A 15,896-nucleotide genomic window follows, 5' to 3' on the forward strand; every position below is an offset into this window, starting at 1 on the left:
GGTTTAATCAATTTCAATGATCCGTTTTCCTGTATTATGCCAATTACATTTGTGGTTCTCCTGTCAGAAAAACCGAAGAAAACTCCCAAACTTGCACTTAATAATAACAATAATAAACTGTTTTCTGTAGTCAACAATATCACGAGTTAATCACTCATTTACACAACATAAACATTTGGCTACAGAGAGGCCTGTTCTATAGTTCTCTGAGGATTAGATAAAGTTACAGCGCATACCTAATAAACGCTTGAAGTTATTTAAAAAATACATATCATCCCGGTCCAAAAATATTAATAAGGTCCATAAGCACCAAAGTGTACAAAAAGAAACACGATATTAAGCCTAATCCTAGCTGATATCTAGAATTTAAAAAAAATTGCCCTCAATTGCCCCAAAAGACCACTTTGTTCATGAAGACATCATCGTCGGCCAAAATAGCCTATGAGAAGGCTGTTTCGTGATTTTACTGAGCCACTTAAGCTAGAGCCAAAAATGTCAACTGAAAACGAGTGTATTTGCCCGCCTCCCGGGCCGAGGATTTTCCCCAAAAAACGAGGAAAAGAGTGTAAAGAGAAAGACAATAATCTCTTAAAAACAATTAACTTGGTTATCAAAACGGTAGTTGTCAATACAACAGATCAACAGTTTATGAATCTCATTTCATCAGCATTTTTTATTTTTCACATGTAAAATGTATGTTTTTATTCTCCCCGCTTTGGTCAAGTAAGAATAAATATACTAGAACTGCACATTGATAAGGCTCCCGTTTGTTGCAATCGTTTTGGCGATTCATCATTAAAGGACCAATCTGGACTCTTCTTATTCTGAATTGGTTAAATCTGACCAAAAAGAGCGTGTCAAAGTCATTGAGGCAGACCACTTGCTCATATCTGTCGACAATGATTGCAACAGTACTGGATCAACCATCTCCTCTCCGAGCGGTCGAGCACCCAAAAAGCAAAATAGTCTACTAGGGAGCCCGTGCCAGCAACATTTCCGCTGATCCCCGAATAGCGGTGATTGACAAGGATTGCATTAGTTTACAGAAAGCTACAGACAACCCCTGCGCTTGGAAGGAACGATTGTCACTTAACACAGCCAACCGCCTGTGTTTTTTTGAAGGTTGCCGATATCCCGCCAAGGACTTCAATTGCAAGGGGAACAAATGTGATTCCCATTTTTGCGCAGTTATTGTCGTGGAGACAATATTTTTTTTCATCTGATGCATCAAGTGCGTATCCTTTCTTTGTAGCCGCATTAGTGAGAGAGTTGGATTGCAGCGACGAAGTAACAGTTACATCAAATGCAGCAGGTTTTTCCGCTTTCCAAGTCGGGACAAAGATGTCTCCGGGGCGTGACTGGCTTTCTGGAATTAGGTTCTTTTTTTTCCACTACTTGTGAGAGATTCGCAGATGAGCAAGCAGACACTATTTTATCTCGAATCCGGTCATGTCTTGCTATTGCGTCTCCTCGACCGTGACACGCAATGGCATGATCCCCGTAGATGTCAAGAACTCCTGCTTTACAGAACGGGCACTTCCTTTCGGCTTCGTAGACAGGGACACCCAACCTGTACTTTACACTAATTCTAATTTCATTTGATGCCATATGAAACCCAAGAGCTGGAATGAGGAGAGCAGACAACCAAGCTCCAGCATGTCGAACAGACAATGAGAGAAGTCGGGCGGATTCTCTCTCACAAGCTAGATTTTCTTTGAGACCATTAAATTTTTTCATTATCAAGAGCGTGCTGAAATGTTTTTTGCGAGAGGTTTGAAATGTCCTTTACAATGTGCTTTACTGGAATGTGCTTTACTGGAATAAAGATCCTGAAATACTTGGTAGTTTTCTGGGCTTTCACCGGTTATTTTCGAAACAAGATCTTTAGAGGAGAGAAAAGAACCAACGTATGATGCTTTTTATTGGTCTTGGCACTGGCAATTACCCAACCCTGAAAGGGTTATGGGCAGGGTTACTTGAGTCCAGGATTCTTCTGGAAGAACAGTTCCAAGGATATTCCCAAGTTTTTCGCGCTGTTGGGCATCAAATTCTTTTAAGGATTAAATAACTGGACTTGTGGGCGTTTGACAACGCAAAGAATACACCATTTTGGGGGACCAATACAGTGGCGCAGGATACCTAGGGCGCACTGAGGGTCATCAAGATAAACCAACTTATGGGAAAGTACCCCTATTTTCCCTATCCTTTTGTTAAGTTTCATGTAGACAAACTCTGGGGTTCCTAACGCAGCTCCAAAAACCTCACGGCCCAAAATATCAGTTCTTTTTATTCTTATATCCAGTCTGTCTAAATCTACCGTGGACCAAAGTTCGCACTTATCGACCCCAACGTGGAGGCCGCGATCAGGTCCGAGCTGGCATAGAAGATCCCCAGATCTAATGAGATTGTCCTCTGAGCCCACCAAGACACCGTCATCTAGATACCAGGAAAGTTGTAGAAGCTCTGACGAAGTTTCCTGAATTTTCTCTATATTGGGCCAGAGCGTCAGAGAGAAAAGCAGAAGGTCTAATGAGTCGCCTTGTTGGATACCGCTTTCACTGCTAACAACAAAGTTGTCATAGAATAAATGGCTGTGTTGTGAATAACAGGAATTGGTGAAAGCGGCAATGCCTGGCATTGAACTGGCAACGGATTTCAGCGTTTCACTGCGTTTTATCGAAATGAATGCATTGCAAAAGTCAAGTTGCAAAATACCCGAGGAACTGGACGAGGTGAATATGTTTTCATACGAAATCTTAGTCGAATTTATAATTGCTTCCGCTCCCCCTTCACTTCCACACCCAATTGCAGGCTCTGGAAAAGTTCCTTTGCTTCCAAATTTGCTTCCTTGGCTAAAAATTTAGCTATTAGCCTCCTCAGGACTTCTCCGACTGCAATAGGGCGAATACCGCCTTTCTTTTTCAGCAAGGTTGATAACGATGCACTACAAAGAGCTTGTGAAACAATTCGGGAAGTTCCCCACGTTGGCGTATGTTTACAAGCTTAGTCAGTACTCTCAAAGCAATTTGTGACTGGTCTGAGGCGGTACACTGTACAGCATGCAAAAGATGTTTGGGAAACATTTTTGAAGGACCAGCTGCTGTAAATCTTGAAAACGAGTTCAACTGTTCGGAAAAATTTTCCTCACTGAATTGATAGGCTTGTGATGAAAAATTTTGGACTACAATAGGCTTATCTTCAGGGGGATGCAATTTTTGCAAACTATCGAGAGTTGCCTTGTTGACTGGTGCAAAACCATCAGAAGCCAAAACTTTTGCTGCTCTGCCATATTGGCCCTGGAAACACAAATTTTTTGCACGTTTGATAATCTCTTCGGAGTTTGTATAGTTTGATCGATTTGATTGTTTCAAAGAGCAAGCTTTGTTCCATTGCCCTCCAAAGTCTCCGCTGTTCCAGCGATTAATTCTTTCTAGAATTCTTCGGTCGTTGTTCCGCCTGTGTTTTTGCCCTCCTCTGTTACTGGCACGTAAAATGCATATAGAAAATCCGAAGAGTTTTCTCCAGTTTAGTTCTGTATTAGGATCTTCAATTGCACGCCTATTTCCCCCCGTATTTAAGGGTGGAAGAGTGTGATTACAAAAATGTCACTTTAAAAAGTGAAAGTTTAATGCGGTTGTCAGTATTGATCCCTCTCCTCCCCTCTGTCGATTATGTTTTATATTTCACTGTGTGCTTTAACCACTGCGAGAACTGATACTCATAGTCCACGTTTCAGTTCGCTTATAAGGGTAATTGTCAAAGAATGTAATTTTTTATCTTTCCACCCAAGATTATACTCTTTACAAAGAGTTTAAAACGAGTGGAAAAAGAGTGTAATTACAGTGTAATTTTTTAATATTACACTCTTACACTCGTTTCCCCGATAAACAGGAGAGGAATACGCATTACACCCTAATTCCCGCTAATTAGGGGTGGATTAAGGGTAAAACCTCGGCCCGGGCTGCAATAGTATTTGAGGTTGAGAACGAGAGCAGAATCATATTTGAGACATATCATTCGATATAATTTCAACCAAAACAGAAACTTGAAACTAGACCTGACCTACATATAGAAGTGAACAGCTTAAAATTCTACACAAATCAGTGCCATGGATCAGATTTATACAGTTTTGTAATATTGATGTCGCTTATAGGGGATTGTATCCTTTATATGCCATGTTAGTGTTTGAGATTCTCTGTTGCAGGAGGAGGCGTCGTGGAATGGCCAGGGATGCAAATGGATTCCTAGAAGAGAAGGAGAGATGTGACATTGATTGCCTCAGACGGAAATTTGGAATAGCCGGTTTGTCACATACCTGTTCTATTTACTACCGCCGGCATGCTAAATGTCTTCATTGCTTTTTTTCCTGAATAAAGACATGTTGAACTTTATAAATTGTGTTAAAGCTGTTCTTGTGGCTGAGTGAAACCGTTTCCTCACTCTGTTTACTCAGGTTCAGGCCTCGATTTATCAAAAGACCATGCTCGACCAAAAAGTGGTATGAAAAGACCCTTCTTGATTCAAATGGTCCTTGAAAAGACTTTAGCTCGACTTTACATCCAAACTCGACCCTAACTTTGCAGCTGGGGACTTTAGCTCGACTCAAGTTTGCTGCTGGAAAATACTTACTTGTAATATTGTATAAAAAAGTGAGGTTTAAGTGGATTAAAGATGCTTTTTATATCATATTATAATAACTTATAATTATTTTTAATAGCCGCGTCAGCAATTCCAGGTGGCTATTATTGCGCTCCTAATTTTTTTTTTACAATTCAAAGAATTTAAGCTGTATTGGGGCACTGTCTTTTTTTTAAAGATCTGTTCACTAATTTTCATGATTTTTGAAGTCAAAATGAAGTAGTGATTTTGGTCACGCCGCAACAGGAAGCGGAGCAAAAAAGCGAGTGGTTTTGCGGCTTGAAAATTTTTCACTCCGCGTGAAATTTTAAAGTAGGGTGAGAAAACGGTGTTTGAACAAAAATTCGCTTTCTCGCTAGTGGTTTTTTGTTCACATGCGGCAATTTCACTTTGATTTTTACTGTTTTTTTTGGTTTTTTTTGGATCGGATTTTTTAAAATGGTTCTCCAATCCATTCATAGTTCATTCTAGGCCTAGTTTGTTGTTTGAATCAAAATTTCAATTCTCACCAGGTCTTTTTGTTCACATGCGGCATTTTTAAATTTATTTTCTGGGTTTTTAAAAAAATTTTTGTTTCGTATTTGACTTTCAATGACTTCAGTGACTTCTAATGCTTTGCAGTTAAAATTCGTGTTCCTGACGTCATTTCTGCTTTTAAGTCAATTGCGTGACTTACCTCACTCAAAAAATGACTTCTGAACTCACTTATGTTTGGTTTGCACTATACGAGTCTGGGGACCAAACTACTGCTTTGCCAGAGAATGATTTTCAATACCCGATTTAATTCAGCGGATTTGAAACCTTCTCGGACATTAAGAATTTGCAGTCAGCTTTGTGTTGTATTATCTGCTATAATGTGGGTTAACCTTTTTCTTTCAATATACCCCTATTAATTGTCCGGCTATTCTGTATAAAGTTTCTTTAGAATGTCAAAAAATTTCCTGTGAATCAGTTTTCTTGTTGAAAATTGGATAGCAGTTCAAACAATGCAGCAAACTTTAGAAATCTCACTTCAACAATTCACAGCACTGTACACACGATGTTTCAACCTGGTTGATTTAGTCGTTGTTGTTTAAGTGGACGTAAAAGAAGAAACTCCAATCCGTAAGAATTATCAAGGTTTTCTTCTCAATTGGCTACAAACATGCCAATGTCATAACGATATTCGGTCTTGCCCCAGCCAGTAAGAAAATTGTCTGTGTTTTTATAAAAGCTCTTTTTCTTAGGAAATTTGCTCTTCAAAAATTCATTTTGAGTTTATCTAAGCTAATTTTCTTTTAAGCAAGTCAAACTTAAGCCAAACTGTTCCGTCACCAAAACAGTTTAGAGCTACATGACACGATATCAAGTAAAAAAGTGCTGAAGAAAACGCACTGTATGACAAATAGCTAACACAAAGTTTGCAGGTGCCTAATGATTTATGATAGTTTTCCAAGTTCTACCATTGTAGAACTGGATGCAGTTTTTAATGTTGATTTCGTATTTTGTGCTTTCGTGGCAAGAAAAATTTGGTAATAATCGGGTTCCAGTTTGCATTTCAGTTTGAATTTATTTTCAATTATGATGTTCATGTACTAATAATAGTGGATAAATAATTGTGTTGACAAAACGTGAACAATTCGATTGGACTTTCATGAGAGTATAGCCTTAAATGTTGCTTGTCATGATATACTACTTTTGTTGCCCTTGCCCGAGTTGAAATACATTCTGATAAGTATGTAAAAAATCCGCTCAAATGCGTTGAATATTTGAAAAAAATTCAGCTCAAAAATCGTACATAATTCACTGAAATGTGCTGAAATGCGCTTAACTTTTGTAACAAAAATGAATGAAAAAGTGTCAGTTCATTGCCAATCTCAACTCACGTTACCTGATTTATTTAATTTGAGTTTATATTAATGAACCGTTTTGCGAGAAGTACGCTGAAAAGTTCTGAAAAAAGATGAAAATAAGCAATAAAAGCGCTGATAATTGAGCGCGTTTCTTACACAAATTCAACACTTTTCACTACTTACAGTAATCAAAATTATTTATATGTAACTTAGGAGAAGAATATCTGGGAAAAAACCTGCATTACGATACGCTGAAATCCGCTGAAATCAGCTGAAAATGGCCATGAAATGTACTGAGAGGCAATGAATTTTTGCAAAGGTCGCAGTGACTTTGTAGGAAAGTTGCTGGAAAAGTTAATAAAATATTTTAGGAAATGCGCTGAATTAACAGAAGAGATTCCTTCCCGGGTCGAGGAATTCGTCACATTTTATGTAAGAAATGCGCTGACAACCGCTGAAAAAAATATTTTTCAGCGGGTAAATCTTACACATTAATCCGCTTAATCTGCTGAATTTTCAGCACCTTTTTCGTACATATTTTCAGCACTTTTCGGCACATTAAGCGGATAATTATGTAAGATCTAACTGCTGAAAATATAGTTTTTCAGCGGCTGACAGTGCTTTTCTTACATAACTTTCAAGACCTTTGTTACACAATATCAGCACTTATCTTATGAATTTTTAATGGTTTTCTTGTACAAGTTGAAAATTTTTGTGTTGTTTTTCCTGCTGCACATTCAGAAGCAGCAACTGTGCAAGACTGAAAAGCATTGCACTAGGGCAGTTCAACTTAAAAACAGTTGGATATCGGCCAAAAGACTTAAGAATTTTGTCAAACCTTAAGATAAAGCAGTTACTGCAGCTGAGGTATAAAACCAAATTACTTGATTGAATGAAATCAGGTAGCTTAAGTATAAATATCTTCCTTCCGTTAGATATGATGGAAGTGTGACGCTTTTCACCCGGTCTGTTTTTCAAACAAATGAATTTTCATTTTAAAAAACCACGCAGACTTTTGATCGATTAGTGGCTCTTCAGAATTGCAAAAAGTGAAGGAGCCTACATTCCGACTACGTTATAAGCAATAGTGAGCAGAAAAAAAATTCGCAAGAAAGCGTTGAATCCGCTGAATTTAAAATTTTCACGAGTGCTGAAATTATGTAAGAAAAGCGCTGAAACCGCTGAATTTAAAATTCTCACAAGTGCTGAAAATATGTTACAAAGGCGCTGAATCCGCTGAATTTAAAATTTTTGAAAATGCTGAAATTAGGTTAGAAAAGTGCTGGTCAAATGCCGATTTTATGCAAGAAATGCGCTGAAATGTGCTTAAATATTTTATTTCAGCGGATTCATTACCTTTTATCGATTTTCAGCGCAATCAGCACAAACCTTACATAAGTTCAGCAGATTCAGCGGATTTCTTACAAAAAAATCCGCTTACAGCTGCTGACCCCTCGACCCGGGTTGAAGCTGCGCTGAATGTCTCTGCGCATTCTCACTCTTTCAGCACATTTCTGCAAATTTTGCGGATTTTCTGCATAACTTCAACGCATTCAATAAATTTCTTTCAAAAAATGCGCTGAAACGGCGCTGACATCTCGACCCGGCTGAATGTGTTGGGCCATATATTATGCTCAGCTCCGACACAAAAAAGAAAATTACTTTTATTTTGTTCAAAGAATGACGTCCATATTTGATATGAGTAAACTTCATTTATCTTTAGCTCTACTAAATTCCTAATATATCCAGGGTCGAGGTTTGGCGGCGAATTTGTAAGAAATGCGGTGAAATGCGTGAATTATTTATTTTCACCGCATTCACCGCATTTCTTATATTAATTTTCCACAAAAGTTGATGCGGTGAATTTTTGTAAGAAATGCGGTGAAATGCGGTGAAATATTTTTTTCATCGCAATCAGCGCATTTCTTACAAAAATTCACCGCATTCATCTCTTTTCTTACAAAAATTCACCCAAAAACCTCAACCCGGAATAGACCTAAAACCACCGTTCACTTAATTATGAGCTCTATGTTCTTGTGCAGACGACAGCTGTTGGTGTGAAATGGCAATTTCCATCTGTGTGTGGGCAATGGCTCTCACCTTTGCCAGTCTAATCACACTCCTTGCCCAGTTCCTCTACTGTGAGGCACTCAGTGGGACTGTTGTTGGTACCCAGTGGAAGGATTGGTCATACATGTCACTGGGAGCCATGGAAGACAGGCAGCTTCCACTCACAGTCGAGCTCAAGTTCACCTGGTGTTAGTTCTGTTTGTACCCGAGTCAGATTTAATTCAGAAAATTAAAGTACAAATGCGGCGACCAAATAGTTTTAAACGATAAATTGTCCGTATAATTATCCGCCTAATACGCTTAATAATAAAAACACTTTCCTTATTAAAGAAATAAGCACTCTTATTCACATTAATGGTATATTAAAAGATTTTTTCAGCCAATCTCTACAATTTGTTAATCTATAAATTGTTACATCGTTTGCCACACTTTCACCACATTTCCTACATAACATGCAATTCAGACCTTTAGCTGCCTCTCCACCTTACCTGATGTTTTTCCATTGCAACCACTGGTCTATAGTTTTATTATAGCATTGAAGCTTTAATCTGAAGTAATCTGAGGGTAGCCATATTGCGGTGTTCCTTGTTTTCACAATTCAAAAAATTTGAATTGTATTGGGGCGCTACGCTGTCTTTTCTTACGATTCGGAGAAGAGTAATGGGTGATCTATTTTTTAATTTGACTTCTCTTTCTAGAGAATTATATGACGGCTTAGCTTACTAACTAATTAAGCAAACTGAATAGCGCTTCAAGGCCATTTCAAGCATTAAAGCCAGAATAGCATAAAGAGCGAAATTTAATGCTACATTCTACTGAAGCCATACGGATTTGTTCATTTTGTGCAACATTTATATTCAGTAACTATTATTAGTACGTAATCGTCATACATGAAGTTAAACTGAAACTCAAAACCGAACTACGCAATTATTGTCACGTGCTCAAATGTTCACAATCACACGAATTTAGCTCAAATGGAGCAAGAGATACTCAACTTGGTAAGCCAGATTCGATGAATATTGCAATTTTCATTTCAATTCAGAGAGTGCGGGCACCGTATACGGTATCTTGAACCCCAACCTCAGTGTATTCAGAGAATTTTACGACATATTAATCTACAACCAATCAGAGATGCAATTTTGACATGTACGGCAGTATAAATAGAGCTTGCAAAACAACCAAAAATCAGTTGAAAATTGCAATTTTGGTCATATTAAACTGATATACAGTGCGTATTGAAGCACAATTTCTTGAGCGGTAAATTACTTGTTATCGTGTCTTGTTTCTGTAGATCATATTAGTGATTGTACAGTTTCAACTTAATTTTGACTTGTGAAAAGAGAATTAACATTGATATTATCAAAACTTTCTTTCTGAGGAACGAAGTTCCTAAGTAAGAGAAACTTTGTGCAAAGCACATAGTCAGTTGCCCTTACTGGTTTTATCGAAGCCCAGCATAGTTTCAATTTTGGCGTTACTGAGACCAATTGAAGACTAGAAGTTAGTTATCAAAGCCAATAGTTGGAAATTCAGTTGGAAATTTCTTTGCGTTCGCGCTTTTTTGTTACTTGATTGATCAAGTTAATTATTGTTCCGAATAGTTAATAAGTCCATTACTAAGGACTGTACTTCAAGATAATTTGAAATTTCGATCTATAACTTGAGTTATTAACTAAAACTCAACAATATTTTGATTGTTTCAATTTGAATTATTTGGTTATTCTGAGAAAAACAAGTTTGTTATACAGAAAAGCAGAACAATTAGTTATCAAGAGGAATTGAGCTAAAATAATGCAACGGTAATCTACAGTATAGCGGATAATACAGTTCACAAAAGTTAACTGCAAAGTTACAATATCCGGACAAATTTGAAACCGCTGAAACGAACTGGGCAGTGTAATGTTTTCCTTGACATTGATAGGAGAGCAGCCGTTACAAACTATATTTAGAGGACTACCACACGTGAAGAGATTTTAGAGTGGCTTTTTCTCAAAAAAAACCAACACTTTCATCAGATTCGTATAGAACCCCACTTAAACGAAAAGGATTCAAATTGGTGATTTTTCAATTTCGAAATATCAAAGGGACAAATAACTTACACTAAAAGGATTAGGAGGAATTAAGTTTGCCTCTTTTCGTCTTCATTTTTAATTATCGAGAATCAAAGGAGAAAAGTTAAAAATTGGCTAAAACTGACATTGCTACATCATAATGTGAAGCAAGGCACCCGTGGTATAGATCAGACATATCCGTAACTGGAAATTGATAAAAATTTGCAAGCTTGCTTAAACTTGCATACGGATTGTTCTGCTTAAAACATAAGTTTAGCTGAGTCCTGAAATAAGCATACCAAGAAAACCACTGAATTTCCGTCAACTTGAGCGAACTTTTTCATAAGACAAGTTGCATCTTGTGACTGACCTTTTACGCCTACTATAGCCCGTGTACATTAGAAAGAAACATTCTCAATGAAACCGCAGGTTATTTATTGTTGATAAGAACTGATGAGGTTGAGTACCCTTATGCAGAAGAAAAACACTCAAAGAAAAGTAAACGGGGCTGAAGAACAGTTGTTCCTCAGTCAATTGTGAGAGAGAGAGAGAAAGAGCTCTCAAGTGGAGCAGTTGGTTATTAGTGAGAGAAAACTGTAATTATCTGGTGAGCCCTCGGTGAAAAAACATAGTTTTGTAGTTGCGGTGAATTGAACTGCAAAATTATTCGAAATCGTTGGTTGTGTGGATGATAAGTTTGTGGCCAGTAACAGACGTACTGGGAGGCAGAACTTATTGTAGTTATTTGGGTTAAGCAGTCAGTTGAATGACTTTTGGATACTTGTGAATAGATTGATTCAACTGATTGGAATTAGTGTGGACCATTAGCTAGTTTTCTTAGAAAATTGTATTTTATTGTTGAAAATATTCAATTATTTGTTTCTGGCTGTAACTTTATTAGTTACTGGTATTACGATTCTTGATTATTAATTCAATCCTCCGGAGTGAAGTATGCACACAGCCCAGAGAGCATCATTTTTGGGGACAACACAATACACTCCGAACAACAAGACGAACCAACAAACAAAACTACCACTTAGTTCAATTAAAGCAGCACCACAAGGCAAGCAACGTCGCAGGTTCAATTATGGACAGTCATCTATCGCGGGCATCGATTTCACGCAATGAAGAAACTGCTGATATTATCATCATAACCAGAGAGCATCATCAAACGGCAACACAATTCAACGTTCTCTGCGTAACACCGAGCAACGCAATTCAACACCATCACGAAAAACGCTTCATGTAAAAGTGATCAGCACACATTGTGCCATAATTCACCATGGAAACAAACCCAATATCATCCCTGGATGTGAAGTTGCCTTGCTGACCGAAATTAACGACTAAATTTCATAAAGTGGAGAAAGTGTGATGCCTGTTAGAGAACAAAATAACCAAGTTCATAGGAGTATTATGACAAACACTGCTAAACTATAGATTATATTACTAGTTCACTAGGACCCTTAAATTAGTTTGATGAACCCTTAAATTAATTTGTGGCATTCAGGGCAGAGGATGCAATTTGTTTTCGTAGCCCAGTAGAGTCCACCTTATTTTACTGTGATCGTTTTCAAAGCAACAGGCAAATAAAGTTATTCTTCGTAAAATTTCAGAAAGCAAAATAAGAACTTAAACGGACGAGAAATATTGACATGTCGATAAAAGTTACCACAAAATTAAACCCGATTCTAACTCTAATGTTGTGCTGGCGCTATCATTATCTTATTTGACCTACCAGTAAGATTTCAGAAGTTAAATCCTCCCATCTATAGAAAACTGATTCCAACGTCCAGTGACCTCAAATTAATGATATCGACTGCCTAGAAAAGTGTCGAAAACAGAATCATATCAAGGACTCAAAAGCAAGATCTTTTCTAACGTCAATCGAGTAAAAACTCAAATCAAGTGAAATCAAGTAAAATCAGGTAAGAAAAGCACTATAAACATCAGCAAAATTTAAAAATATTTTCAAAACTTAGCTTTATGTTCAATTTATTGAATTCTTTGACCCGTGTTACAACCCACGACAATGCTTTCTTGACCAGAATCACACCTTATGTCCAGCAGAGCTTAGAAAATACCACGGTCTATTCAACTATTCAAGGCAAAGTTACAGAGGAGCATCAGCTAGAATGACAAGATGAGCAATCGCTCTAATGGCCTTCGACATTGAGTTTTCGACGAAGACGAATGTGACAGCAATCGAATGGCTTTTAACGATCAACATTATTGACTTCGCTAAGAAAGATTTGGTGACCCATACAGAAACAAGAAAAGAACCTGTAAAAAAACGACTATTCCAGGACATATCAAATAAATATCAAATATGGAAATCAGAAACAATGTTTGGAGGCCTAGAAAGGATTCAAACAACGGAATGATTCATTGATCATTCGCAATGGAACCATGTTTAGAGGTTTTGTTCTTTTCACTCACATGAAATCTGATATTTTTCGACAAAAACACAAGAGATAAAACCTTACAAAAATGCAATGGAAACATTGGCCATTATGAGTGCCAAGCGGCTTGGTTCTACTCAAAACGCTCAACAATTTGTTAGTAAATTCAAGAATTTGTTATTAAATCTCAAAAGAACTGGCAAATCCTGAAAAAACAGTCTCTACGTGACCAGAAGCCAATGTTTGGGAACACTTCTACATGAACTGTACTTAGGTTAAGAACCAAGTTATTATGTTATTTTTTGTTGGCGCAGATTCAAGCTTGATAGAAGTAATCCCCGCAAGGAATCGAAGAGTCAAATTTTATCTGAGTCAAACTTTTTCAGGGTTCGGAATTCTTAGGTTTACAGTATCTGATAGTGATCTCAAAGTTGTAATTGTTATCTCAAACAGCGGTGTGAAACACTGGAAATTCCAGACAGGGAAGTGGGCACTTCAAGCGTGGAGTCGTAATCTCAACGTGCCATTTGGAGCATTCCAGCAAAAGGTACTGATAGCACATCTCAAAACTTCCAAGACGAGGCAAAATTCGGTTGAGCTACATCTCGGACGCAGAGTCAGACTACCAGCAATAGAAGAATCTTACTTTTGCGAACATACGCTATTCAAAGCCATTGAAAAGAAGGAGAGAGTTCGTGCGGCTTTCATGATCAGAAAGTGCTTAAACACACCCCTCATACAGCTTAGAAACTGAACTCTGACTTTTCTAGCGAAGAACAACCACATAGACGATGAACAACCCATATGATTCAAAATCAAAAGTTAGGAATACTATTAGGGATCTTCACATCAGGACTAAAATTCTGAAGCAATATCAAGTGCAGAGCAACCGTAACCAGAAGCAAGAGAGCATTCACAAACATCAACAAGAGATAAACAACCAATAAACTTTGGAGAGCTTATCATCACAAGCTAACAAAGGAGGATGTGATGGTTTTGAAAGAACTTAAAAAAGATTGAAAGTCCTTCTCTGAAAAGTCTCGGAAAGCAAAAAAATGAACTTAGCTGACAAACTTGATTGCTATATCGATAAATTATTGCCCCAAATTTAAACGCAGATCTTTTTTTTCGACTTGGAGATATTGTCAATCAGGTGTCGATTTGAACTATCAATCGGATCTCAAAAGTAAAATCGTCCCATCTTTAGGAACCTGATCTTAACATCCAATGACTTCAAACTGATGAACTCGACTCCAATGAACTGTAACAAAAATAGAAAGTCTGATCCGAGATTCTGAACCAAGATATATTCACAGGTCAATCAAGTAAAATTTTTTTAGTTAAATTTGCTCTGTCTATTTTTCTTAGATAAGCACTATTAATATAAGCAAAATTTTTGGATGTTATCCGTTTATGCCTCCCATACGTTGTGCCCCAGTTACAGAGCACATGCCATATCATAGCAAACCATTATGTAAAAAAATGGCATGTGCGTCTGGGGTGTGGTGTACAAATAATATGCACCCACTAAGCTGGGGGGCACCAACGGAAAAGATCCAAGACTTTTGTATCTTAAAAAAATTGAGTCTTTCCCATTATAGCCGCCCCCACCTTAGTGGTCAGGTTACCTATATCCCCCTCCCCTCCACTATGGTAATTATACCTAAATCGGGGCTATATTTTAGTGAGGGCTATATTGGTAAAGACCCCAGAATTTAAGTTAAAATTCAGCTTTTTGAGTTATTTGACTCGTGTTAGCACTCGTCCATGCTTAAAATTGCAAGATATTGTCAGGGGATCATAGATATATTATGAAATCGGAATTCTGTGCTCGTTTTCAAAAAAATATCCAAAACAACCTTTTCAAATGCTGAATGTCAGTAGCATCGAATGTCTCCGCCGACTATTTCATTAACATCAGAGTCAAAAGTCACACTCAAAAAGAAGTTGCGAGCGATTGGCGCTCTTTAACTCTGGTTTATGAATTGATTGTCTGCAATCAAAACTTATCGGCAAAAGAAAGCATCGCATTGTTGTATGCTATCTTTCTTCAGAAACTGGAAAAAGAATTATAAAAATTTGCTCCTTAGTGGTGTGATTTATTGATATTGGGGAGGGTGTGTCGGAATGTGTAAATGTTGTGGCTGTGGCAGATCGATGGCGATTGATCAGAGACCTTACAGTAGACACATTGGCCGCTTTGACGAGTGTTGCCATGAAAGGGGGGACAATTAAATCACAGCTCTTTTTACCATTGTTTTAATTCAGTGATAACACACCGTTTTTATCAATGATTGGTTATTCGGGTCTTTCCCATTATATACCCCCCCCCCCCCCACCCCAGCTTAATGGTCGTATAAACTATAGCCCCCATTGGTAATTATACCATAATGGGGGGGGGGGTATAATTTCATTGGGGGCTTTAATGGGAAAGACCCGATTATTCTTATATGGGGGTTATGGTAATGGGGTGGCTATACGTTTGTTATCACTGGGGTGAGGGGCGGGGGTGGGAGAGATCTTGTAACACCAAAGCACTTATTTAATTGAGCCCAATATTTTTGATGGATGTCCGTAAGAACTAAAGTCAGTATGTGAAAAGAGCCCTTTTGTTGTACCCATGTAAAGGGCGTTTTCATTCACTCTAACTGGGATAGTGTTCGCGGCGTGGACATTTATCAATAGTAGCAGTCTTCTTCCCAGAGGGGAAACGTATATTGGTCTGTATCCTCTGAGAAACGAGATACTTCAAGCCGTCGTCATGTACAATGAGTCAAGTCCATTGTCTAAAAGAGAATTCATTCACGTCAGCGGTGGTTAGTGTTTCACTTAACGGATATAAAAGTTAAAATTCTGCGAAATAGTAAACGTGGTGTAAATACAAAGTACCCAATGCCACAATACCC

General features: G+C 37.8%; 2 protein-coding genes across 6 annotated transcripts in view; one reads left to right on the forward strand and one right to left on the reverse strand.

The window, feature by feature from the left end:
* Positions 1-15,896, reverse strand: part of LOC142337685 (retinoic acid receptor gamma-like) — a 497,928-nt gene that overhangs the window by 290,273 nt on the left and 191,759 nt on the right. The window lies entirely within an intron of this gene.
* Positions 1-15,896, forward strand: part of LOC142338438 (uncharacterized) — an 85,480-nt gene that overhangs the window by 38,341 nt on the left and 31,243 nt on the right. For 4 of the 5 annotated variants that reach the window (XM_075388200.1, XM_075388202.1, XM_075388203.1 and 1 more), the window contains exons 3-4: positions 4,205-4,302; positions 8,513-8,728. In XM_075388200.1, the coding sequence (XP_075244315.1) occupies positions 4,205-4,302; positions 8,513-8,728 (314 nt within the window). Of the gene's footprint in view, positions 1-4,204; positions 4,303-8,512; positions 8,729-14,945; positions 15,209-15,614; positions 15,807-15,896 lie in introns of those variants that run through there. The other variant, XM_075388204.1, reaches the window with a different exon arrangement.

This window comes from Convolutriloba macropyga, chromosome 4 (genome assembly GCF_964194025.1).
Source record: "Convolutriloba macropyga chromosome 4, txConMacr16.3, whole genome shotgun sequence".
NCBI classification, from domain to species: domain Eukaryota; kingdom Metazoa; phylum Xenacoelomorpha; order Acoela; family Convolutidae; genus Convolutriloba; species Convolutriloba macropyga.